Source organism: Ailuropoda melanoleuca, chromosome 10, assembly GCF_002007445.2.
Source record: "Ailuropoda melanoleuca isolate Jingjing chromosome 10, ASM200744v2, whole genome shotgun sequence".
Classification (NCBI taxonomy): Eukaryota; Metazoa; Chordata; class Mammalia; order Carnivora; family Ursidae; genus Ailuropoda; species Ailuropoda melanoleuca.
Window position 1 is genome coordinate 16485981 of NC_048227.1, and position 25712 is coordinate 16511692.

The 25712-nt window shown below is 49.2% G+C and overlaps 2 protein-coding genes across 2 annotated transcripts in view; both read left to right on the forward strand.

Annotated features, from left to right (window-relative positions):
• The window catches only part of LOC117804078 (zymogen granule membrane protein 16-like), a 1669-nt gene extending 1255 nt beyond the window's left edge, over window positions 1-414 (forward strand). The window contains exon 4 of the mRNA XM_034669556.1: window positions 5-414. Within this exon, the coding sequence (XP_034525447.1) occupies window positions 5-313 (309 nt within the window). The 3' untranslated portion in view covers window positions 314-414. The remainder of the gene's footprint in view (window positions 1-4) is intronic.
• A 10313-nt stretch (window positions 415-10727) lies between these two features.
• Window positions 10728-25107, forward strand: KIF22 (kinesin family member 22). The gene is made up of 14 exons (XM_002927341.4): window positions 10728-10854; window positions 17463-17658; window positions 18977-19104; window positions 19193-19347; window positions 19575-19784; window positions 19866-20096; window positions 20235-20388; window positions 20500-20635; window positions 22507-22675; window positions 23196-23364; window positions 23755-23822; window positions 24504-24716; window positions 24831-24890; window positions 24980-25107. The coding sequence occupies exons 1-14, from the start codon at window positions 10797-10799 to the stop codon at window positions 25013-25015; spliced, it is 1983 nt and encodes a 660-aa protein (XP_002927387.1). The 5' UTR covers window positions 10728-10796; the 3' UTR covers window positions 25016-25107.
• The last annotated feature ends 605 nt before the right edge of the window (window positions 25108-25712 follow it).

Here is a 25712-nt window from a genome sequence, read left to right on the forward strand (position 1 = left end):
GGCGCCTAGTCTCCAGGTACGCTACGGCAAGGTGTGGAGCGACTACGTGGGCGGCTCCCAGGGGGACCTGGAGGAGATCTTCCTGCACCCTGGGGAGTCTGTGATCCAGGTGTCTGGCAAGTATAAGCACTACTTGAGGAAGCTGGTCTTCGTGACAGACAAGGGCCGCTACCTGCCTTTTGGGAAAGACACAGGCACGAGTTTCAACGCTGTCCCCTTGTACCCCAACACTGTGCTGCGGTTCATCAGTGGCCGCGCCGGCGCCCTCATCAATGCCATTGGCCTGCACTGGGATGCCTACCCCAGTGACTGAGGCAGCTGCTGATCCTCAGCTCGTCCCAGGCCCCGCCCGCAGTGGGGGTGTTGACAAAGTCTTCACCGCTAACCTCATCCACATGGCAAAATAAAAACAATNCGCAATAAAAACAATAAAAGGACCTAGCTCCTTCACGTCTGTGGGTGTGTGCAGCTGGGATCTGACCGCTGGCTCTGGCCGTGGCTGGGCGAATCGCGTTTCTGGTTATCTGTCGGACGTCATTCTGGGGAAGAGTGGGAGGGAAAGGGAGAGAGAGGTGTAAACGTCTTGGGCTTTTCTTCGTAATTTATCACGCGGAGATAAGATCTGGGCTTCTACCAACTCTTGTTTTCAAGGATAGCTCCTGAGACTGTTTACCCAAACTGCAGTTCTGGGGCTGCGGGGAAGGCGTAGCTGTGGCTTATCGCCAGCCCCCCAGATGTTCCACTCTCTAGCTCTTCTCTCCCCTGGAGATAGTGTCTCTCCTCCAAAAAGCTCTTGACCTTTACTTGCTTGCTGGCCATTTTCCTTTGGTTTGAGAATCCGACTGACTTCCGAAGCTTGGCTTACATTTGTGTCAAGGACCTTGCCCATTACTCCTGCCTAGTTTCCCCCCGCCGACCTTTGCCCGGAAGCACTTGTGTCCTTGCCATGCTTAGCTCGCTCAGAATTGGGCTTCTTTCCCTAGAAAGCCACCACCTCAACATCTTCTCTGCCAATACCAGCCTCAAAAAAAGGGCATTACGAGACGGGCAGATTTCCATCGTGTGTTCCCAGGAACGTAAGGGTCGGTTCCCATGAATGTATGGGGTTCTGGAGGCAACAGAGTGGCTATAGATACAGCAAGGACATAAAGTTGCTTTGCAGAGAATTCTTAGGACTCTGGTTGCCGGTCCTAAGACTGTGACAGTGCTTTGTTTTTGTTTTGTCTTTTGGTGCTGATGGTGGTGGTTGGGGTGGGGGATGTCACTCAGTGCTCCCAAAAGATTGATTCACAGCATGGGGAGTGCCAGAGTCACATTCCTTCCTGGTCAGAAAAAGACAACAACTATGTATACGTAATTTTATTTTTATTTTTTAAAGATTTTATTTATTTGTCAGATAGACAGAGCACAAGCAGGGGGAAGGGCAGGCAGAGGGAGAAACAAGACTCCCTACCGAGCAAGCAGCCTGACATTGACTGATCCCAGAACCTTGGGATCATGAGGTGAGCTGAAGGCAGAGTCTTACCGACTGAGCCACCTAGGCGCCCCCCTACATGTAATTTCAGAAAGAAATATTAACATTATAGAAGCAAACTCATACCTAGCTTGTTTTTACAATTTGTTTATTTCGCTCTAACAGTTCCATGGAATGGAATTATGACATCACTGTAATTATTATTTTTTTTTGAAATATAAAGCACATAAAATTCACCCTTTTAAAGTGTGTTATTTCAGTGGTTTTTATTGCATTCAGATGGTGCAACCTTCATCTCTAATTCCAGGATACTGTCATCAGCTCAGAAAGAAACCTCATCCCCATTAAGCAGAGACTCCCCTCTCCTCTCCCCCAGCCCTTCGTGAACACCCATCTACTTTCTGTCTCTATGGATTTGTCTATTCCTGACATTTCATGTAGAGGGAATCATACAATAATGTGGCCTTTGTGTCTGGCTTCTCCCATTTAGTGTATTTTCAAGGTTCGTCCATGTTGTGGCACGTGTCAGTACTTTGTTGCCTTATATGGCTGAGTCGGACAGACTAGCTATCTGGTCAACTTCAGGACGGGCTTTATTTTTTTTATTTTATTTTTGTTTTTTAAAGATTTTATTTATTTATTTGACAGAGATAGAGACAGCCAGCGAGAGAGGGAACACAAGCAGGGGGAGTGGGAGAGGAAGAAGCAGGCTCATAGCTGAGGAGCCTGACGTGGGGCTCGATCCCGGAACGCTGGGATCACGCCCTGAGCCGAAGGCAGACGCTTAACCGCTGTGCCACCCAGGCGCCCCCAGGACAGGCTTTAAACCAGCGGCATTCACAGGGGGCCAGGGGTACAAGCGCACACCTAGGAGGCAGAAGCAGCAGAAGAGGATGACGTAATGGGACTTCTAGCTTTTGTCTAGTCTATATATTACGCTTTTGTACAAGATTTGATTAAAAGAAATTTTTTCTGGGGCGCCTGGGTGGCACAGCGGTTAAGCGTCTGCCTTCGGCTCAGGGCGTGATCCCGGTGTTATGGGATCGAGCCCCACATCGGGCTCCTCTGCTATGAGCCTGCTTCTTCCTCTCCCACTCCCCCTGCTTGCGTTCCCTCTCTCGCTGGCTGTCTCTATCTCTGTCAGGTAAATAAATAAAATCTTTAAAAAAAAAAAAAAGAAATTTTTTCTTATAAAGTTTGGAAATTGCTAAACTGAGCTAATCATACATTCATCAAATATTTTTTGCTAGGTGCTTCGATATACAAAGACCACTGAAAGTTGGTTTCTTTTCCTCTAGTTGAAGGGACGGCTTGGTGAAGGAAGGGGTGTGTGTGTGTGTGTGCGCGCACGTGCACGTGCACGTGTGTATAGGAACCTAGTCCTGGGTGCAGGCTCCAGGTTATGCAGAAATATGAACATATGACAATGACAAGTGGTTTAGCACAGCTAAAATGCAAAGTACAACTGGAGCAAGATGAAGCCTCATGGACAGGCAGGGACCATGAACGTCATGCTAAACTATTGAAACTTTATTTATTTTATGGGCTACATGAAGCCATTCAATTAAAATTTCACCCAAGGGATTGATAAGATTTATAAGAAAGTTATTTTTTTCTGGTATAAGTGGGGAAAATGGATTGAAGGTGAAGCAGGGTAATAGTTACTAAGAGAATAGGTCTAGATCAGAGATGACGGATGTCTGAACAAAGGCAACGATGTGAGGAAGAGAAGAGAGGGAGGAATTTGAGAGATTCAAGGGGGAGGGTGATTTCAGAAGAGCTTGAATAAATGAAGGCGTGAAGGAGGAAAGTCTAGAAGAACTACCATGTCTAGTACCGGCAACTGGGGAGAGTGGGATCTTCTCTACGATGAGGAGTACAAGGAAAAATTAGCCTTGTTTTTAAATTAATTAATTTTGGGGCAGAGGAAGAGGGAGAGAGAGAATATTAAGCAGGTTCTATGCCCAGCGTGGGGCCTGATGCTGGGCTGATCTCACTGCCCCAATATCAAGAGTCACATGTTCCAGTGACTGAGCAGGCCAGAGGGCCCCTATAGATAAAGGGATTTATTGCAAAGAATTGGGTCCACAACTGTGGAGGCGGGTGAGGCAAGTCTAAAATCTGGAGGACCCGCTGTCTGGAAATTCCAGGGCAGGAGGGAGTGCTGCAGTCCTCGGGTGGAATTTCTTCTTCCTCAGGGAAACCCCAGTTTTGTTCTTTTGCTTCCTTGTAAATTAATTTGCTACATTATCAAAATGTACACTTTTAGTAACTTCATTTTCTTTAGAATTTTTTCCCCAGCTTTACTGAAGCATAATTGACAAATAAAATTCTAATGTTTTTGAAGTGTATGACGTGATGATTTGATAGGTACACATGGAGAAAGGACTTCCACAATCAAGTTCATTAACACACCCATCACCTCACAGTTACCTTAAAAAATTTTTCTTTAATTGAAGAATAGTTGATATACAATATTGTGTTAGTTTCAGGTGTACAACATAGTGATTCAATATTTATATACATTATGAAGTGGTTGGGGTGCCTGGGTGGCACAGTCAGTTAAGCATCCAACTCTTGGTTTCAGCTCAGGTTGTGATCTCAGGGTCGTGATATCGAGCCCTCCGTGTTCAACAGAGTCTGCCTGTCCTTCTGTTCCTCCCCTGACCCCCCTGCTCATGTTTGTTCTCTCTCTCAAATAAAATCTATAAAACAGTTACAATATTATTAACTATATTCCCTACATTGTATATTACATCTCCATATCTTATTTATTTTTTCTTTTCTTTCTTTTTTTTTTTTTTTAAATTTTATTTATTTATTCGACAGAGATAGAGACAGCCAGCGAGAGAGGGAACACAAGCAGGGGGAGTGGGAGAGGAAGAAGCAGGCTCATAGCAGAAGAGCCTGATGTGGGGCTCGATCCCATAACGCCGGGATCACGCCCTGAGCCGAAGGCAGATGCTTAACCGCTGTGCCACCCAGGCGCCCCTTATTTATTTTTTCAAAAAAGACTTATTTATTTGAGAGAGACAGAGCACAAGCAAGGGGGAGGGGCAGAGGGAGAGGGAGAAGCAGTCTCCCCACTGAGCAGAGAACCCGATGTGAGGCTTGATCCCAGGCACCCCCCATATCTTATCAATAGTTGCCTTAAAAAAATTTTTTTTTGGTGAGAATGCTCCCCATTTCCCATACTTCCCAGCTCTTGGCAACCACATTCTACTCTGTTTCTATGTATTCAACTTTCTTTTCTTTTCTTTTTTTTTTTTTTTAAAGATTTTATTTATTTATTCGACAGAGATACAGATAGCCAGCGAGAGAGAGAACACAAGCAGGGGGAGTGGGAGAGGAAGAAGCAGGCTCATAGCAGAAGAGCCTGATGTGGGGCTCGATCCCATAACGTCGGGATCACGCCCTGAGCCGAAGGCAGATGCTTAACCACTGTGCCACCCAGGCGCCCCCTCTTTTCTTTTTTTTTTTTAAAGTAATCTCTACTCTGAAGGTTGGGCTTGAACTCACCACCCTGAGTTCAAGAGTAATGTTGCCCTATCCATCAAGCCTGTCAAGAACCCCTGTGCTCAACTTTTGATTTTAGAGTCACATAAGTGTTACCATGCACTATCAGTTTTGCTTTTATTTTAAGCCTTTCAACTAATTGGATGAGGACCACCCAGCTTACCCAGGATCATTACTTAAAAGTCCTCTGATTGTAGATGGTAACCCAGTCTACAAAGCAGCTTCACAGCAACACCTAGATTCGTTTTGATTGAATGCTCTGCTACAGCCTGTAGCCAAACTGACATATAAACTATCTGGTGCGCCCGAGAAAACCTAGGAGGTCTGGGGTGGGGAGTCAGGACGTGGCAGGCAGTGAGGGAGTTTGCCGGGCCAAAATCAGATAAAATGATTACTGAGGAATGCTGGGAACTTAGCTATTAGCTACTAGAGGTCACAGTGAGTTGACAGAGTACTGCCCGGGGACTTGGGAAAGCTAAGTCCTACCCCTGCACAGCTACATGGTCTCAGTCAAATTTCTTAACCTCTCTGGGTTTCAATCACCCATTTGTAAAATGAGCTTCTCTGGGTCACATGCTCTCTAAGATGTATTGAGCTCATACATCCCAGAAATCTAATTTGTAAGACTTTACTGTTATATGAAAACAACTGGCCTCATTGTGCAGTGGTTGAATGCTATATAGGGATAACTGAGCTATGTGGATGAAGAAGGTGGCCCGGAACAGGGGCATGTCTGAGGTCTCCCCAAGGAAGGAGTGCTGGAGCATGCCTGGAATGAAGGGCCCAAAGGCCCACAAGCTACAAAGAGAGCCCACAGCTCCTCTGCTGGCAAACTGGAGTTGAAAGGCAATCTCTCAAAAAGAACACCCCTCCCCCACCCCACTACACGCCCCTCCACCAGCTAGGGGTGCCTGGCTGGCTCAGTCGGTAGAACACGGGACTCTTGATCTTGGGGTTGTAAGTTCAAGCCCCACGTTAGGTGTAGAAATTATTTAAAAATAAAATCTTAAAAAAAAAAAAAAAAAAAAAGCCCTCCTCGAGACCCTCCCTACAGGAGGTCACCGAATTAACTGGGTGATATATAACTATGACTGTTTCCTCGTGCGCATCAACAGGGACTCCACAGTGGCTGGTACTGAGCCCTCAAGCTCCCATGGCAGAACGTAGCTGGGAAAGAGCCATTTTAAGTAAACAGAGTGCCAGGCATCTTGAGCATTCCTGGGGATGGAGAAGCCCCAATCTGCACAAGCTGATGCAGTCAGCCAGGAGCAGCAAAGGTCAAATTTGTAAACGACAACCACCAACAGAACCCAACTATCCAAGAAATGGAAGACTCCCCTTAGCCTACAGCTTGTGGGTTTCAGGAACGTTTTGAGCCCAATAACTTCATGTCCAGGCAATGAGACGAGGCAATCCTTGGTGTCAGCACGTGGACTTGGGTGTGCCGGGGAAGGAGGGCAAAGATAGCCGGTTAGTAACACAGCGCATGCGCGGGAACGTTCGCAGATAACTTCCGGTGGGAAGACTGTATTAGCGTGGGAAGACTGTATTAGCAGCCGTGCATGTTTGCACGCTTGGTTATTTCAGGGGAAATCGTAGGGAGAGACCAAAAATGGAAGAGGGGACTTACGTTTATTTTGCATCATCCGTTAAGAGTCCAGGTATTCTGCAAAACTACCTCATTTAATTGTGACAACAATCCTGTCGGAAAGTAGTAAGGGTAGTCTCATTTTTCAGATGAAGTCACCAAGACAGAAATCAGTTACGTGTGTAGGAGGTTTGAGAGTGGCAATGGCAGATGTCACTGGTCGCTGTGTCTCCTCCCCTCCAACCCTACATGGTGCTTATTCCCTAGTAGGTAATAACTGAGCAAACCCAAACGAAAGCATGTGTTTTTCTTTTTTCTCTTCCCTGCTTCAGTGTGCCATCAGAGAAAACTCACCCGGAAACCCTCTAAATCTTAGTGGAGCAAATCAAAGTGAGATTTCTCGGACTTAATACAAACTAGAGCTCTGAAAAATTATGTGCCTTCTTCTGTCATATTACAAATATTTATTAGGTGCCCATGATGCATCAGGCACTTTGCTAAATGCTGTTACATGTCCAAAATCACAAACAGCAGAGAGCAGAGTCAGGGTCAAACTCGGGTCTTTCTGATGTCAAAATCTGGGCATTTTCCACATGTCCATGATTTTCAAACATCTTAGAAACAAAATCTTACAAGATTTTCCGATATGAGGATCCCACAGTTAGAAAATCATGTTAACTTTTTTTTTTTTTAAGATTTTATTTATTTATGTGACAGAGATAGAGACAGCCAGCGAGAGAGGGAACACAAACAGGGGGAGTGCGAGAGGAAGAAGCAGGCTCATAGCAGAGGAGCCTGACGTGGGGCTCTATCCCATAACACCGGGATCACACCCTGAGCCGAAGGCAGACGCTTAACCGCTGTGCCACCCAGGCGCCCCAGAAAATCATGTTAACTTCTGTGCAGGAATTCTGTCAAATGTATACACGCCTGTGGAACTCAAACTCCTCTACCATACATTGGGGGGTGAGGGGGGGTGGGGAACAGAAGGACAAGCAGACTCCCCCAAAATTCCTTCTAGGCCCTTCCCAGTCACTTCCTGACCCCAACTCCCAAATGCAATCACTCTTCTGACTTTTTCACCACAGGCTAGTTAAGCCTGTTCTGCATTCAAACTGCTGTTATATTACAAAGCATGGAGCTTTTGGAAAAACTCATCGTACACCCCAGAGAGAATGAGTGAAAAGGCAAATATCTTTAGTATTATTATGAAAATTGTTTAACTCTGCAGAGGCCAGGGGCCCCCAGACCACATTTTGAGAATCCTTGCTCTAGGGATTACATTATTTTGTTTTGTTTGAAATGTTAATATACTGCTCTGTTTTGTCTTCTCAGGGCAGGAACCCTCTGCAGGGCCAGCCTCATTTCAGCGAGCGCATCAAACTGGCCCAGGCACAGCAGCTTTCAAAGCTGACCTCGGGGGTGGGGGTGGGGGGCTTCAGGAAAGGGCCTATGGATTGCTCAGCAGCACTTTTGCTGAGCCCTTTTGGGAAGCCTCCCCACCCTCAGTGGCTTTTATGTAATTGTATAGGAAGTGAAGGAGAGGGGTGCCCCCTTGGGGCAGACTGGAAGGCTTTCTGGCCACCTGAGGTGCTCTATTATCTCTCTCAGGAGTCCTCCTTCTCTACCTGGCCCCCCAGATCTGGTCCTTTCTTTTCCAGCACCAATTCCCTTCTCCATCACTGTCTCTTTGCCTTTCACCCCAGAGGATCCTCACTTAGGATCTTCTGAGGCTTGAAGGATTCCAGTTGTAATGGTGTAGACGCTACATGACTTTGCTCTGCTCTCCTTTGCTTCCTAAGGGTCTAGTTAAAAAAAAAAAAAATCCACTGCTTCTTTCTCTTTGCCTGTCAGGTATTTAACAACCTAATTTCCACCAGGCAGGAGCACAACCCTAGGAAGCGGATTCAACCACTATTCCCTTTTAACACCTGAGGAAATGGAGGCAAGGAGGCTGAGCCTCTACCCTGGGCAGTCTGGCACCAAAGCCCTGTACCTAAGCTATTTATTCAACCTTAGAAATCCTGACCCCCTGACCTATCCTCTTTCCACCATTTCTGGCTGGTATCTTACCAAGTACCTAGGGACTAGCAACAAATATGAAAACCAGAAGAGCCCTTCCTGAAGTGTGTGGAAGTTGTTGTAAGTCAGTGGTTTCCCAAATGTGGGCCAGGGAATTCTGGTGGCCCCTGAGACACCTTCGAGGGGGTCTGCAAGACCAAAACTATTTTCATAATAAAACTAAGATGCCATTCGCCCTTTCCCCTTGCATCCTTTCTGGAGTGTATGATGGAGTTTTCAAGAAACTATATGACATATTGATATCACAACATCCTGAAGGCAGAAGCAGATAGGAGAATATAGCTATTTTCTCTTAAGCCAGGCATTATAGTTGTAAAAATGTAAAATCGTGCCACTCTTCTCACTATTTTTTTTTTGCTTTGGAAGAGTTATTTTTAAAATTAAAATGTTATTTATATTCCATATAATGGGTTTGCTATTTTTCAGGAGATAAAACTTACGATTTTTAAGTGTACACTTTAGTGGTTTTCGGTATATTCACTATGTAATGCAACTATCACACTAATTCCAGAACATTCCCATCACCCAAAAAGAAACTCCATACCTAATAGCCATAGTCCCAATTCACCAACCCTTCAACAAGCCCTGATCTACTTTCTGTCTCTATGGATTTGTTACTGCAATTTTGAAGTGCATGAATAAATATTTCAAATTTGCTTTAATTTCAAATACAGTAACTACTGAATAGACACAACCCATATAAACAAAAGATCTTTGGGGCTTCAAATTTTTTTTTTTAAGATTCGTAAATTATTTTTTAAGTAATGGCTACATCCAACATGGGGCTCAAATTTACAACTCAGAGATCAAGAGTTGCATGCTCTACCGACTGGGCCAGTCAGGCACCCCTGGGGCCTCACCTTTTTTTTTTTTTTTTTTTAAGATTTTATTTATTTATTTGACAGAGAGAGACAGTCAGCGAGAGAGGGAACACAAGCAGAGGGAGTGGGAGAGGAAGAAGCAGGCTCATAGCAGAGGAGCCTGATGTGGGGCTCGATCCCATAACACCGGGATCACGCCCTGAGCCGAAGGCAGACGCTTAACCGCTGTGCCACCCAGGCGCCCCAAGAATGTAAAAGGATTCTAAGGCCTACAAAATTGAGAACCCCTGGTCTAACACTTGTTTTGTTTTTTAATAGACTGGACATAATCTCTAAACCAGGGCCCTACCAGGAGCTCAAAGATGGGATACCCATCCCTGGTTAAGCTTCCAGAAGGGACAGGTAACTACTTCACAGAGGGGTGAACCACAGGACATTGGGTGGGTGCAACCGTGGGTGAACATGACAAGGTAAAATACTGAACACGCCTTTAACGCTCCCTCGGATGTGTTGAGTTACAAAGTAAGGAACATCTGAGCTGGTCTCCTGCGCTCAGATTTGACAGCGCGGAGTTGGGCTCAGCAAGGTGAGTGCACCATGACTGTCTACATCCACACAGCGTGGTCCAGACCTACAGAAGTGACAAAAGTGGCCAGACGGTAAAGCACCGTTGAGTGGCACTGAGTTCAAGTCCCGAAATCCACAAAAACGACCCCCCCAACCCACAGGGCGTGAAAGAACCCAAGGCAAGAAACTGCAGAAAGTGAGGGTCACTTAGAATAACCCGTGTTTCCACCAATGTCTTCCTTTTTCAAATAATCACCCCTTCTGCCACCAAAATAGCTAAAACTGTATTCAATGCTGAGAAACTTGGGGGTAAATCGATTGAGTGCCTTCGATCACGGCTTGATTGATACCAAAATTCATGCTGGAGGGGGAAAAACGAGGCGAAAAGTCTGCACTTACGCAAATCTATGCTTGGAAACCCGAAAGCCAGAAGGTACGGGGAGTCCGGTGCCCAGCCGCGCCCAGCAGCTCTTCCGACGGCCAGCGCCGCCGGTGCCTCCGGAGAGAGAGTTCGAGCGGGACCGCGGACTGCGACGTCCACGGCTCGGTGGCCAGCCTGCGCGCATGCGTCCTCCGCCAGGAGAAACTTTGTCTTGCAGGTCCCCGAGGCGAACCCTAGAGGGCGGGATAGTTGCGAACCGCCAGCAGGGGCTTCCGGCGGCGAGTAGGCGTGATTGGTGGAGCCCTGGACAGAGGGCGGGGCCCCGGGAAATTCGAATGGGAGAGGCGGGCCAACGGAGGGAGTGGAATGGACGGGGGCGGCACGGCGCAGCTGAGGCGACGCGAGATGGCGGCGGCGATCTCAGGTACGCGAGCCCGGCCTGGGCGGGGCGCCGAAGTCTGGAGCCTGGTGGGGTAATGCGCCAGAGTCTGGTCCGGGGTCCGCGGGGTGTTGGGGAGAGGCCGAAATGGCGCGGGGGCGGGGAGGGGAAGGTGGGAGTGCCGAGCTGGTCAGGCCCCTTCGCTGTTTCCTGCTGCTTCCGCGCGGGTCAGTGGACTGTGTTAAGAGCCGGTTCCGACACTAGAGCTTTGTTTGAGCCTAGCGCACTTTTCCTCTGTGAGCTTCAGAGTCTTTGTCGAATGGGGACAGTGACCCCATCTCGGGAGATGACGTGAGTAAGCGAGCGAAAAGTAGCTGACACTTAACCGTAAGGACCAAAAGAAAGCTGGATGCGCGTTTTGGGGGAACGGTTGTGTGTATGACGTGCCGTTTGGGTGAGGGGAGATCCCTGGGAGATGTAGGAGGGCAGGCCGAGGTACCGACTGGCCCGCAGCTGGGTGTGAGTTGACAGCATAAGTAAGGTGTGCTGAGATCACGCACCAGGGAAATAAGGGACTGTTTCCTTTTGCTCTAGCCGTGGAAGTCAATGCCATCTTAGGGTTGAAAAGGTCGTTGGGGCATTCGGAATCTTGTATGTGAGTATTTGTTTACATATGTCTCTGCTCGCTTCCTGTACACTGAGTTCTGATCAGTAATCATGGTGGGCACCATAGTAATTGATTTGAGTGTCCTGCTGTTTGTCTGGCATTGTGGAGAAACAAAGCTATTTAGCAGAATGTCAAACACATGTTGAGCCCTGGCTAGGTGCCAGGCACAGTTGTAAGCACTTTATGGTGATGAATCATTTAATCATCACACAATGCTATGAGGTGGTTGGCTGTTACTGTCCCTGTTTTACAGATGAGAAGACTGAGGCATAGGTGGGTTAAATGGCTTGCTCCGAGTTGACAACAACTAGTAAATATTGGGGTCTGAATTTGCATTCAGGCAGTTCTACTCTAGAGCCTCTGCTCTTAACCGTTATGCCCCAGCACCCGATCTTTTTGTTTTTGGAGCAGAAGTGCCCCTCACCTTTCTAAGACTTACTGAGTCTGGTGCATTGTAAATATCGTAAAAATGCTTGAGTGAATATTGACCCTTCCCCAGATGAGCTTATAATCTGTTCAGTAGATAATCATATAAATATATACTATCATGGAAAGCAATGAGAGATGTGTATAAACTGCTATAGTGAGTGCAAAATCCAAAGTAAGTAAACCCTCGGATATTCTGGGAGGACTTGATTTAAGGAAGTGATATTTGAAGTGGGTTTTGAAGGTTGGATAGGAGTTTACCAGGCCTTGGCTGGATGAAAAGACCACCAAGTGATTCCTTCCTTCCTTCCTTTTAATTTTTTTTTATTTATCTATTTGACAGAGAGCACAAGCAGGGGGAGTGGCAGGCTGAGGGAGAGGGAGAAGCAGGCTCTGCTGGGCTTGGAGCCTGATGTGGGGCTCTATTCCAGGACCCTAGGATCATGACCTGAGCTGAAGGCAGATGACTGAGCCTCCCAGGCACCCATCCTTGCCCATCCTTAAAGTTGCATTTATTATGAAAGGGAGAGACTCTTATACTATAAGCGGTTGTTTACATGTGCCTCTTCTTTCCTTCTGCCCTGGACTGTGAGCTTTGGTACAGGAATGCCAGTGAGCCCCTTTTATGATGAAAACAGGAAGTAAATCCGCCAATCCTTTGTGTTAATTCATTCATAAAATCTTAGTTCAGCAGATACTCCTTGAGAGCTACTCCATGCCAGGCACTGGGGATATAAAGGTGACCAGAGTAAGACTTGTTTTCACTGAGTTCACAGATGGACAAATCTGTAGTTACAGTGGAACGTGATGAGTGCTTAGACGGAGGAACCAGGTAGCCATGGGAACTCCTTAGTGGAGCAGTAATTTTATGAGGTGTTTTAGAGGAAGTAAGATGTGTTTACCTCAGTCATATGAGGTGGCAGAGGTGGTAAAGAAGGTATTCCAGGAAGAGAGGCTAGCATGTGTGAGGGCTCAAAGGTGTGAGAGAACTTGGCATGTTGTAGGAACTGAAGGAAAGTCATTGTGGCTGAGAGCTGGACCTTCCTGTGCAAGGAAGGAAGGGAGGAAGGGGAGAGAGAACGACTGGAGGGGAGTGAGACTGGAGACAGAACAGGGGCAAGACTGGTGAGATGATGACGACCTTGGCAAAGATTGTGCAGTGGGCATAGAGAGAAGTGGACTCCTTTAAAGAGGCAGAATTGACAGATGTTAATGAGTAACTGATGTAGGAGGTGAGAGAGAAGGTGGAGTTAAGGAAGACTCCCATCTTTGGGGTTGGTTCCATTCATTTATGCTAGAGAGCATAGAAGGAGGACCAAGTGGCGGGGAGATGGAGAAGGGTTCAGTTTAGGACAAGTGGGGTTTGAAGTACCTGAGAACCGTCTCAGAGGACGTGTCAGGGCAGCAGCTGGGAACGTGGATCCTAAGTTTGAGAGCGTGCTCTGGTTTGGAGGTCTGGATTAGGAGTCATCAGCTTTAAGATAGTAATTAAAACCCAGAAAGCAGGGGACCATGCCCCTGAAATGAATCAGAGTAGTAGTTCTCGAGTAGGGGCAATTTTGTTCCTTAGGGGACATTTGTAATATCTGGGGACTTTTTTGGTTGTTACGGGTGGGGGGGGCAGTGGCCCACGGAATGCTACCGGCATATATGTATTTAGCATATGTGTGCTGAATGTCCTACAATGCACAGGACAGCCTTATTACAAAGAATTGTCCAGCCCAAAATAATAGTGCCAAAGTTGAGCAACTGTGTGCTAGAGAGAGGATAGAAGGAGCCTAGGAAAATTTAAGACTGGCAGAAACTTAGATGGGGTAAACAGAGCGGTTTCCCTCAGCTCTCTGGCATGGAAACTAGGGGAAAGTCTATTTCTCAAAGGAAAGCAGATCAAGGGTGTTGGATCTTGCTGGGAAGTCAAATAGGATGGGGGCCGGGCATGTCTGCTGGATTTAGCAATAAGGAGGTCATCGGTGACCCTGCAGAATGGTGAGGGCGGAAGCGAGCTGCTGCCTGGGAGCGTGAGTAGCAAGAGTGAAGGAGTGTAATAATAACAATAGCTAACATTTCCTGAGCACCTGCCACATCCACCAAGCCAAACATCGTATGTACCTTCTTTCTGTGGCTCCTCCCAATCTTATGAGGGTAGATACTCTTATAAAGAGAAACTGAGGCTCAGAGAGGTTAAGAAGGCTTCCCAAGATCACACAGCTGGTAGGTGGAACTTGTCTCTGACTCCAAGGCCCATGGGGTTACATACAAAGAGGAGAGGCCGAGGAGAACTGGGGGCCCATAGAATGAATTTTGGAGTTAGACCTTCATTGGAAGCTCTGTCACTAGGTAGCTGTTGACCACAGGCAAGTTAGCCAACCTCTCTATACTGGGGCTTCCACATTTGGAAAATGAAGGAAGAACACGAAATAAAACACTTACTGAGCTTTTACCAATGTGCCAAATACTAGTCTGAGCACTTTTACATCAGTTACCTTATTTACTGCCTTAACAACCCAATGAGTACGTATTTTTATTTATTCCCATTTTACAGGTGTAGAAATTGAGGCACAGGAATAGACCATAATTTCCCCCAGTTTATTCAGTGAGTTGTAAGTGGCAGAGCTGGGATTTGAACCCAGGCTATCTTACCTTGAGTAACGAACCTACTCACTGCATGCTAGTAACTGCATTGGCATTTTACATGTTACTTCTTTTCACTCTCATTAAGCCTTTCTAAGGCCCACCTCACCCCATTTTATAGACAAACCAGGGCACATGGATGTTAAGTCGTTTGCCCAAGGTCACAATCTAATAAGTGTTTGAGCTAGAATTTAAATTCAGCTCTGTCTGACCCAAATCTACACTCTTTCTGCATCACCACTGACTTCCCCTTCTCCTTAAACTTCCTTAAATGCTTCTGTATCTGCCCTCTTCTGTTCTTCCAAAAACCCTGGGAAAGATAGGCAAGGAGCAGCCCCTGCACACATTTTTGAAAGTCAGTGAACCTCTTTGTACCTTAATTTTCTCATCTACGTGGGTACGTCTGGAGGTTTCTATTGACTTGCTACTGACTTTCAGGATTCATGAGGATCAAGTGAAAACTAGATCCCTTGGATGCCTTGTAAACCATAACGTGGAATTACTGGCTTCGTTTGGCAGATGAAGGAGCAGAGGTCCAGTTCTCGTAGGCCATCTACTTATGGGTATGCCTTACTATGTGTAAGATTCTCAGCAGGGGTTGTCTGTCCACCTTTTTGTCTTGCTGTTTCTGCATTGGCCACATACACCAGCCTCTTGCCTTATATGAGGCCTATGGGCCTGACAACGAGCTGCTACCACTAGCAAAAAGGAGAGAGTCAGAGTTGCCAGGAACTTTCCCAGGTTGTATATAATAGGCAATATGGCATCTGTATTGAAAACAGATTTTTGGAGGCCAAGAGGTGTAGGTTAGAATTCTGCTGTTAGGGGCGCCTAACACTCAGTTGAGTGTCCAACTCTTGGTTTCGGCTCTGGTCGTGATCTCGCGGTTGTGGATCGAGCCCTGCTTTGGGCTCTGTGCTTGGTGCAGAGTCTGCTTCAGATTCTTTCTCCCTCTCCCTCCCGCTCACTCATTCTCTCTCTCAAATGAATAAATAAATAAGAAATCTTAAAAAAAAAATTCTGTTAGCTGTGAGCTACAGTGGGGCATCCAACATAAAGCAGGGAAATACCCTCCTCCTAAGATATTTTTCAGCTCATTCAGTCTTCACGAAAATAAAGAGACTTGTTGTTGTTGTTAAATTTTTATTATTTTTTTAAATTAATCTCTACACCCAGTGTGGGGCTTGAACTCATGACCCCAAGATCAAGAGTTGCATGCTCTACTGACTGAGCCCCCAGGCGCCCCAAACAGGCTTTTTTTTTTTTTTTTCTTAAAGTCTTTATTTATTTATTTGACAGAGATAGAGACAGCCAGCGAGAGAGGGAACACAAGCAGGGGGAGAGGGAGAGGAAGAAGCAGGCTCCCAGCGGAGGAGCCTGATGTGGGGCTCGATCCCATAACGCCGGGATCACGCTCTGAGCCAAAGGCAGACGATTAACCGCCGTGCCACCCAGGCGCCCCCAAACAGGCTTTTTAATAAAAGTTTTATCTCGTGTTTTCTGATAAAATATTCATTATCTTTTTTTTTTAATGACTTAGATTTACTAATTGGAAGCAAACCAAGCAGAAAGCTTACACTAGAGAAGGATTGCATGTTAATGCCTTCTGCACACTGAGCTGGGATGAAAGGCACTGGGGACTGCCTTTCAACTTTATTCCTTTGAAACAAAGATGTCCACAATGTTACTTATTTCTGTTAATGCAAACATTACAGCATTGCAGACCTGGGTAACATAAAAAAGAAACCCACATAATTCCCATCGAGAGAAAACCATCATTAACAGTTTTGTGTATGTATGCACTTAAATATAAGTATGTGTTGTAAACCTCAGGTAGGAAATAGAAGCGCAGAAAAGTCAGGCAGTTCATTGACTGGTTTTGCGAGGGGGGGTTGCCAAATGTCAACTCTTAATCCTTGCAGCATCCACATCATCTGGCAATTTGTTAGAAACGCAGAATCTCAAAAAAAAAAAAAAAAAGCTCAGGCATTCTAGGGACTGAAGCAAAATCTGATTTTTTTTTTTATTTAAAGATTTTTATTTATTTATTTGTGAGAGAGAGAGCGCGCACAAGCAGGGAAAGCAGCAGACAGAGGGAGAACCAGGCTCCCTGTTGAGCAAGGAAGCTGATGCGGGACTTGATCCCAGAACCCTGAGATCCTGAGCTGAGCCGAAGGCAGATGCTTAACCGACTGAGCCACCCAGGCGCCCCGAAATCTGCATTTTAACAAGATCTTCCAGGTCATTTGTGTAAACCTGACAGTGTACACCCCACTGGACCTACTTGTAGAGCAAGGAAGGAACTGGGGCCAAGCTTGGGGACACCCACAGTACAGCCAGGGGGGAAAGAGGTTCTTTGAAACGAGCTGGGGGCCTCTGGTCCTCCCAAGGTGTCCCCAGGACCTCAGCCTCCACCTCCAGTCCATCTCCCCTGCCCTTCTGTCAAGGTTATGAGGGTCTCTAATCTACTTAAGGTGCTGGGGTTTTGTTTTGTTTTTAGGCTTTGCTTATTCTTTTGAGAAACAAAAAGACAAAATGTGGGCTATGAAACAAGGCCCCAGGTGTAAATACTGAGGGGCTCAGACGAGCGGCTGCACCTCCACGAGCTTCTTCATTGGTAAAATGGTACTAGTAGAACCTACCTCAGGGACACCGTGAAGATTAAACTATGCCTGACATGTAGTTGGTGCATAATAAATGTTAATGTTTGCTAAGTACGTGGTATGGTTTGCAGTCCCCGACCTGTACATAATCGCTCTCCTCCGACTCCGACCGCACTCTGGGCAAGCTGCTATTCATCCTTCCAAGCTCAGTGTATCAAGTGGCTCTTCCTGCAAGACGACTGCCGTTACCTCCAGCAAGGCCGGCCCCTGCTGCTTCTGGGCTACCACCGAATTTCATGCCTAAAGACTTACCTTCTCTCCTCTAGGGGCTGGTCGCTGTCGGCTAAGCAAGGTGGGGGCCGGCCGGCGCCCACCTCCAGCTCGAGTAAGGGTGGCTGTGCGGCTGCGGCCGTTTGTGGATGGGACAGATGGAGCAGGTGATCCCCCTTGTGTGCGGGGCCTTGACAGCTGTTCCCTAGAGATTGCCAATTGGAGGAACCACCAGGAGACTCTCAAATACCAGTAAGGTTCAGGCCGCTCTGCCCTCCCGCCCCTGCCCTCTCTCCTAGGCCTGCTCACATTAGCACTGCCCACACGGTTTCTCAGACGTGCCTCTTCAGGATCCTTGCTCCTTCCTTAGCACAGCTTAGTTCCTCACACCTTCATTTGGTCTCTCAGAAACGTTCATGGGTGCCCACTGTGACAGGTCCTCTGTAGGATACTTGGGGGAAAGGCTGAAGGCTGAACCACATTACTGTTCACAGCCTCATGGGGGAAATAGGCATAAAGCAGGGAAGGGCAGGGAGTAGCAGAGGTGAGCAGGGGAGCCCCAACGAGGGTCAGGGGAGGGGTGGGAAGGGTTGGAGGAGCACAGACCAGCCAGCCAACCCAGGCTGCTGCTGGGTGGTGTGAGAGAGGACTATCCAGATTTGGGGACCGAACTCATAGGCGCAGCTACTTTAAAAGCCCATTGGAAATTGAAAGTTCAGACTCTTTGGCCTATCATTCGAGGCTGGGGGGTGGCAAACTGGCCTGCAGGTCAGATCTGACCAGGAGTCTTTTTTGTAATCAAAACTGTATTGGAACCATTGTTCACTTACATGCTGTCTGTGGCTGCTTTCTGACTCTAATGGCGGTGAAGAGCTGCAAAAGGGATCACGTGGCTCCCAGAGCCTAAGATATTTACTCTCTGGCTCTTTACAGAACAAGTTTGACAACCTCATTCTAGGCCCTTGGCAATTTGACCTGTTTCTTTCCAGCCTTATTCCCCCAACACAGTCCTCTTAAAACACTCATCTCTGCTGTGGCCTCAGCCACGGCTTCTCCGGAGTGCCGAGAGCGGACCGCAGGTGCGTGGAGTCTCATCTCGTCTTCCGCAGTATCCTCTGCCCCGTTCTGGTGCACAGATCCTACTTTCCATGAGTGCTGTGTCGGGGAAAAGATCGGGAAGCCTTGCCCTTTCACACCATGCCTTGTCCGTGCTCTATTTTTGATACTCGGAATATCTTTCTCTTCCCTCTCTGGCAAAATCCTCTTTCCTCAAGCAGAATCAGTTACTCTTTCTAGCGTGTCCTCCTCTTTATTTCCTGAATCACAGCAAAGTATAGGTATCTTTCCGTTCCACCAGACTACAGAGATCCCCAGAGCAGGGTGTCAAACTCATCTCCATATTCCTGACACTGGTACGGGGACTGGGGCAAAACAGGTGTTCAGTGGGTACTTTCTAAGGTCTTTATGCAAGAAAAGAGATAGGACTCTTAAATCCGAGGCCAGTATTACCCTCTAAGTCTGGGTGAGGTTGGAATCCTCCACTAATTCCCTCCTTTTCTCCTGCCGGCAGGTTCGATGCCTTCTATGGGGAGAAGAGCTCTCAGCAGGACATCTATGCAGGATCAGTGCAGCCCATCCTCAGGCACTTGCTGGAAGGGCAGAATGCCAGTGTGCTTGCCTATGGGCCCACGGGGGCAGGTGAGGGAGTCAGATAAGGAACAGCTTTGGGTCTGAGAGGGCTCGGGAGTGGGAAAGAAGGTCTCACAGCAATCTCCACTTTCCCCAGGGAAGACACACACAATGCTGGGCAGCCCCGAGCAACCTGGAGTGATTCCCCGGGCTCTCATGGACCTCCTACAGCTCACACGGGAGGAGGGCGGCGAGGGCCGGCCGTGGGCTCTCTCTGTCACCATGTCCTACTTAGAGATCTATCAGGAGAAGGTGAGGCCCCACTCTGGTTGGGGAGGGGAGAGACAAAGGTCAAACAAAATAAGATTCAGTTCTTGACCATGAAGCTCTGCCCTAGCGAGGAGGCAAGACCTGGAAAGACAGAGGTTGGGGTAGCAGATGGTACACCTCTGACAGTCCAGCAGAAGGAGGAGACGGATGCCCAGGAAGTAAGCAGCCTGTGTCTGGAGAACGGGCCCTACCTCTCCCTGCTCCAACAGGTATTAGACCTCTTGGACCCTGCATCAGGAGACCTGGTGATCCGAGAAGACTGTCGGGGAAACATCCTGATTCCGGGCCTCACGCAGAAGCCCATCACTAGCTTCGCTGATTTTGAGCGGCACTTCCTGCCAGCCAGTAGAAATCGGACTGTAGGAGCCACACGGCTCAACCAGCGCTCCTCCCGCAGTCATGCTGTGCTCCTGGTGAAGGTGAGGCCCGCTGACTGGGGGAGGACCTGGGAAGCCCCTAGAGGCTGAATTAAGTTTGGGGGCCCTTGTTCTTAACCCCAGGTGGATCAGCGGGAACGTCTGGCCCCTTTTCGCCAGCGGGAGGGTAAACTCTACCTGATTGACTTGGCTGGCTCCGAGGACAACCGGCGCACGGGTAACAAGGGTCTGCGGCTGAAGGAAAGCGGGGCCATCAACTCCTCCCTCTTTGTACTGGGCAAGGTGGTGGATGCGCTGAACCAGGGCCTCCCTCGTGTGCCTTACCGGGACAGCAAGCTCACTCGCCTGTTGCAGGTCAGGCCACCCATCTCAGGGTGAAAAGGGGCTGGAGAAGGAGGTTCTCAGGTGTGCCGGGAGGCGGGGGAACAGCAGTCAAGGAATAGAAACGTGGGGCTTCTGATCTGCCTATTCTGCCCAATCCCCATCCCTCAGGATTCTCTGGGTGGCTCAGCCCACAGCATCCTCATTGCCAACATTGCCCCTGAGAGACGCTTCTACCTAGATACAGTCTCTGCACTCAACTTTGCTGCCAGGTCCAAGGAGGTGATCAACCGGCCTTTTACCAATGAGAGTCTGCAGCTTCGTGGTAAGGACTGGGCTTGGCGAGAGTGCAGAGGGCAGATCTGGACGACTGGGGCACGTGCTGAAGCTGCCCAGCATCAGCACAGAGGCTGACCCACCCCCACATCTTTCCTAGTCTTGGCACCTGTTAAGCTGTCCCAGAAAGAACTGCTAGTCCCGTCAGAGGCAAAAAGAGCCCGTGGCCCTGAGGAAGAGGAGATTGGGAGTCCTGAGCCCCCAGCAGCTCCAGCCTCTGCCTCCCAGGAACTCAGGTGAGCAGAGGAGGAGGGGCCTGGAGGAAGTCCCCTTTACTGTCATGTCTGGGTTAGGTGCAGAGAGTAGTGGGTAAATTTAGCCTGTCAGATCCTTGAGCTGCAAACGTGTTCCTCTCTCATCGAATTCACCCCAAATCCTACTCCACTGAATTCACTGGAAGTGCTAAGCTCAATCTCTAGCCTTGGTGCTGCTGCCCAGGGCCTGAAAGAAGCCTGCTCCTTGAGTTCTAGCCCCTCCCTTTCCATTTTCCAACCCCTTTAGGCAGTCAGCAAAACCTCGCACTCGGGGGCAGCTGTTTCAAGGATGAGCACTTGAACTGCTGGCTCAAGGGTAATCTGGATCAGGTCTTTCAGGTCTAGAGGATAAGAGCAAAGCAAAGAGACAAGAGGTGAAGAGCTGTGTCTCTCTGAGACCTCTCAGTCTGTGCAAGAGTCTAGCATCTCCATGACTCTGCAAGGAGCCTGTTGCTGTCTTAACTTTGCTGCTGACCTCAATCCAAAGTCTCTCAGTCCCTTCTGTATGTGCGGCCTCTCTCTCTGGTTCTGCCAGCCCCACCTCATGGCCCAGGATGCGTGAATCCTTAGGTCACTGCTGTTTAGTGGTCTTGCTTTCTATGTCTGGCCACTGACCCCGCTAATTCTAGGGAGGCAGCTGCAGTTTTACCTTTGCCTGGTTTCTACCCAAGCCCAAATAAAGCCTCTCTCAACTGTGTACGTCTGAAGACTAGTGAACAGAGGTGACCTGAGGAGGTCAAGGATTAGTACATACTCTGCCCCCCGGGGGGGCTGCTGTAGCCGAGGATGGATGGCATACAGAAAAGGGTGTTTGCTGAGAACCCTCAGTCTTGTCCTTCTCAAGCTATCTGTCGGCAGTCCCTTCTCTTATGTGCATAAACTCAGAGAAGCACACGCCCCTGCACATGCGTGTTACGTGTGAATAGGCAAAGTCTCTGCCGGACGGGCATCATGGGTGAGCTCAGAGATGGGCCACGTCAGACCTAGTCAGACCCTGACCTCGGGAGCTCAGTTTTCAGGAAGGGAAGGAGATGAGAACATCAATAGATGATGCAGGGTAGGTAGGACAGGGTGTGGTGAGGAAGGAGCTGCTGCTTCTGTGACGGCCAGGAGGAAATGACTTCTAGTGTTCACCCGGATTTTCTGATCCTGCTCTTTCTAGGCACTTGCACACAAGGAACAGGGCCGTCCCTGTCCTTGAGGAGCTAGTTCACAGTATGGGAAGAAAGATACACGATCAAGTTGGGGCTCATGGGAAAGGTGGTATCAAATTGACTTTGAATGATAATCGGGAGGGAAACAATTCCAGACAGAAGGAACAAATGTTAGGCACCCTCATGTTCAGATTAAGTCAGGACTCAGCTTGAAGTGGCCTTTCCTACTGCCTTGGGAAGAAGGCTTGGCATGTGAGGTCTTCAGTGGCCTTCAAAGCCCTGCTGATGACCTCTGTGAATCTTTCCCCAACTGCTCTTTCAAAGAAACCGGCACACAAGACTTGCTGTCACCTTCTCACTGTCTCGTCCTCTCCGTTACGTCAGTGAGTGCCTACAGGGCAGGGCGGGGCGGCGTCTTAGAGCTGGAACACTTGAACTCAGGTGTGCACGAACTGCTTGTCTCGTCAGATCTCCTGGCATCCCTGAGAGGTTCCTGGGCAAGCAGTGGTGGATCCTCATTCACCTGTTGGAGCGCACACCCGGAGAGTTTGCTTGACCTGCTCAGGGTTGCCCAGCGAGTTCACACCAGAGTCTGGAACCACAGACTACGGCAATTTAAAGCGTCATGAGAGGAATCCTGCTGCTGTGGAGAGGGTGATGAGAGAAGGGCTAGGTGCGGAGTAACCTCTGTCTGCTCAGCCCCCTACAGAAGCTGAGTAGCCTGGACCCCACTGTGCTGGAGCGCCTCCTCAGCTTGGACCGTCTGCTGGGCTCCCAGGGGAGCCAGGGGACCCATGGGCTGAACACCCCAAGGCGAGAGCGGATGGTGCTCATGAAGACAATGGAGGAGAAGGATTTGGAGATTGAGGTAAGTGTTGGGGAGGTGGGGGCTGGCACTCCTACTGGCCTTGAGAAGCAGTCTAAGCATCTTCAGCTAGGGAAGGGCACCGGAAGGCTGGACCAGCATCCAGTTTTTACCTAACACTGGAATCCCTGTTCTCTGGCTTCTGCTTGAATGTCCTTAATGTAGCCGGACTTTGAAAAATAATTGAGGTCAGCTTTGAGGAGGTGAGGTGGTGAAAATCCAGGTGAAAGGAAAAATTTGTAAGACCTTGTCATTTCCTAAAATACAGCTCAAATTAAGTTAGCACTTTGTCTGAATAGTCCCTTCCCTTCAGTGTTTCACAAAGGGGCCTGTTCTGCCTCTGAGCAGCCCAGATCATTAGAAAGCCCTTACTGAGCTCCAGTTGTCTCCTGGTAGCTTATTTCGTTGGTCGTCACCGTGCCAGCTAGGGCCTCAGAGCCCTGCACTCACTTTCCTAACCCATCTCCTTCCGGCTGCCTGAAAGTTTGTCTGGGTCACATGTTTCTCTGATCCTTTCCAACAGAGGCTTAAGATGAAGCAAAAAGAACTGGAAGCCAGGGTTCTGGCCCAGGACGCTATGGACCCAAAGGATAAAGAGAACTCGTCTCCCGCAATGCTCCGACCGCTTGCCCGCCGCACAGTCACCGTAGCGAAGCCCCTCAAAAAGGCTGTGGTGATGCCCCTACAACTGAGTAAGTTTGGCTGTGGGGGCCAGGAGGGCCCAGATGACAGATCCTGGGACGTGTTCGGAACAGCTTTCATCGTGTCACTCATGTGCTCCCACTATTTTGCAACCCCAGGGACAGGGGTGGTGGTGAGGACATCCGAAATAGAGCTCGGGTGCTCTGTGCTCAGGCACTTAGTACTGTCGGGGCAGAATGACAGGGGTATGACTCATTACCATGCAATAACAGCTGAGACTGCTTTCAAATACAGGTGTAAGAAAGGTCATATGGAAACTACAAAAGAAGAGGTTCACTTGGGCTGGAAGGGACCTGGGGAATCAAGAACAGGAGAACCAAGTGAGGGAGGGTGAAAAGTTAGCCTCTCCCGTGATTCCGGTTCACAATTCTTGCCTTCAGTTCAGGAGCAGGCAGCATCCCCAAATGCTGAGATCCATATCCTGAAGAAGAAAGGCCGGAAGAGAAAGGTGAGAGCAGCTGGCTGCGTGAGCTACAGTTGGAGTGGAGAAGTAAGGGTAGTGAGCTCTAATGGCAAGCGCGCTGGCCATGGAGTTAAAACACCAGCTATTGACAAGCTGCTTATCCTCTCAATGTGGAGATACCTTACAGGGCATTTAGGGTGAAATGCAGTATGTACCTAGCAAAGATCCCTTTCTTTGTGGTGGCTCTCACCTCACCCTCAGCAGCTACTTACAGTGTGTAGCCTGGATCCCACTCCACAAACTTAAGAGCCCACTTTGGGAAACATGACCTAAGCACTCAAGAAATGAAGCAACACTGAAGAATTACCTAAAAACAGCTGATGTGGTGGGGGCGTGGCTGTCATTTATAGAGCACCTTCTGTGTGCCTTCCTAGGAGTGAAAAAGAGCTTATTCGTTCCTTTTTAGAGATGAGGCAAATTTAAGAGCTTACTGTGTGCTTCACAACAACTATACCACTCTTTCACAAGTCGGATAAAATGAGGATCAGCCCAGAGAGAATGACCCGAGAGAAGGGTTTTTGGACAGACACTTGAGGGAAAGAGGCTAGGGAGGGCGGGAGGTAGCTGCTGTTAGGCTCCTATCCTTGGCAGAGGAGTCTAAAGCAGTTTGCTGCCATGGGCTGAATAGCAAACTGTTTCTGTCACTCACCTCCCCCTGCCTCATAGCTGGAGTCCCTGGATGCCTCAGAGCCAGAGGAGAAGGCTGAGGACTGCTGGGAGCTACAGATCAGCCCGGAACTACTGGCCCATGGGCGCCAAAAAATCTTAGATCTGCTGAACGAAGGCTCTGCCCGGGATCTGCGCAGCCTGCAGCGCATTGGCCAAAAGAAGGCCCAGCTCATCGTGGGCTGGAGGGAGCTCCATGGCCCCTTCAGCCAGGTAATGGCCAGGGAGGGCGGCCCTGGAATGGAGTTGGGGGGTGGGGCGGGAGGGGAGAAGCGCATATCGATACCCCTGAGGCCCCTTCGCCTCCCATCGCTGCCGTCTTGCCAGGTGGAGGACCTGGAACGCGTGGAGGGCATATCGGGGAAACAGATGGAGTCGTTCCTGAAGGTGAGCCCACCGCTTGGCCCCCTCCTCTTCCCGGCCTGTGCCCTGCCTCCAGCTTTAACGCTGCTCTCCCCTTCCCTCCTGTGTTGCAGGCGAACATCCTGGGTCTCGCCGCGAGCCAGCGCTGAGGCCCCTCCTGACCGCCAGCTCCTTTCCTGTTTTTTGTTTTTTTAATCCTCATATAACTGCGTGTCGTGTAAATACAATTTTTACTCCGGTGTTTCAGCCTGATTCTTGGGACTGCGGGGGCGGGGCCGGGGGTATAACTGCCCTTGGGATGGGCCACAAGCTCCTCCACGTAACTTCTTTGGGCGCCATCTTTGGGAAAAGCAGGCAGGAATGAAGCGGGGCAGGATTGTAAATAAACCGCTGGAGTGGGGAAGGGGAAAGGACGGTGGCCGAAAGGAAACAAAAAAGTAACGCGAAAGCCCGAGGACGACGACCGTTAGGCGGGCGCGCGCTTCGAGTTTAGCCCCGCCCCATCCGTACCCCCGGCGCGCGCTCCCCTGTTCTCCCGCTCAGCAACGACAGCGGTTTTATGCGCGTGCGCGCGAAATAACGGCCGCTGGCGGAGGGAGGAGGGGGGTGGAATCTTTGAAGGGGGGAAAGAGAGAAGCCGCCCTGTCTCCCGCGCGCCCACCACCTGCGCCATCGTCAGCCAATCAGCGGCCGTCTCAGGGGTCTCGCGCTTGGGGCGACTCGGGCTGCTGGGTGGCTCCCCCGTCCCTCCTCCCGCCAGAGTCCCTCTCGTACCTCCCCCCTCCCGCTGGCCTCGCGCGCGCTCGCGCTCGCGCCCGCTCCAGCCTCTTGTGTGTCCTCGCGCCC

Excerpts from the sequence above, each read along its gene's own strand:
- KIF22 (XM_002927341.4), top strand. The coding sequence starts at position 10,797 with ATGGACGGGGGCGGCACGGCGCAGCTGAGGCGACGCGAGATGGCGGCG. Across the intron at positions 19,348-19,574 it reads TAGAGATCTATCAGGAGAAG|GTATTAGACCTCTTGGACCC; the intron begins GTGAGGCCCCAC and ends CTGCTCCAACAG. Across the intron at positions 23,365-23,754 it reads GGTGATGCCCCTACAACTGA|TTCAGGAGCAGGCAGCATCC; the intron begins GTAAGTTTGGCT and ends TCTTGCCTTCAG.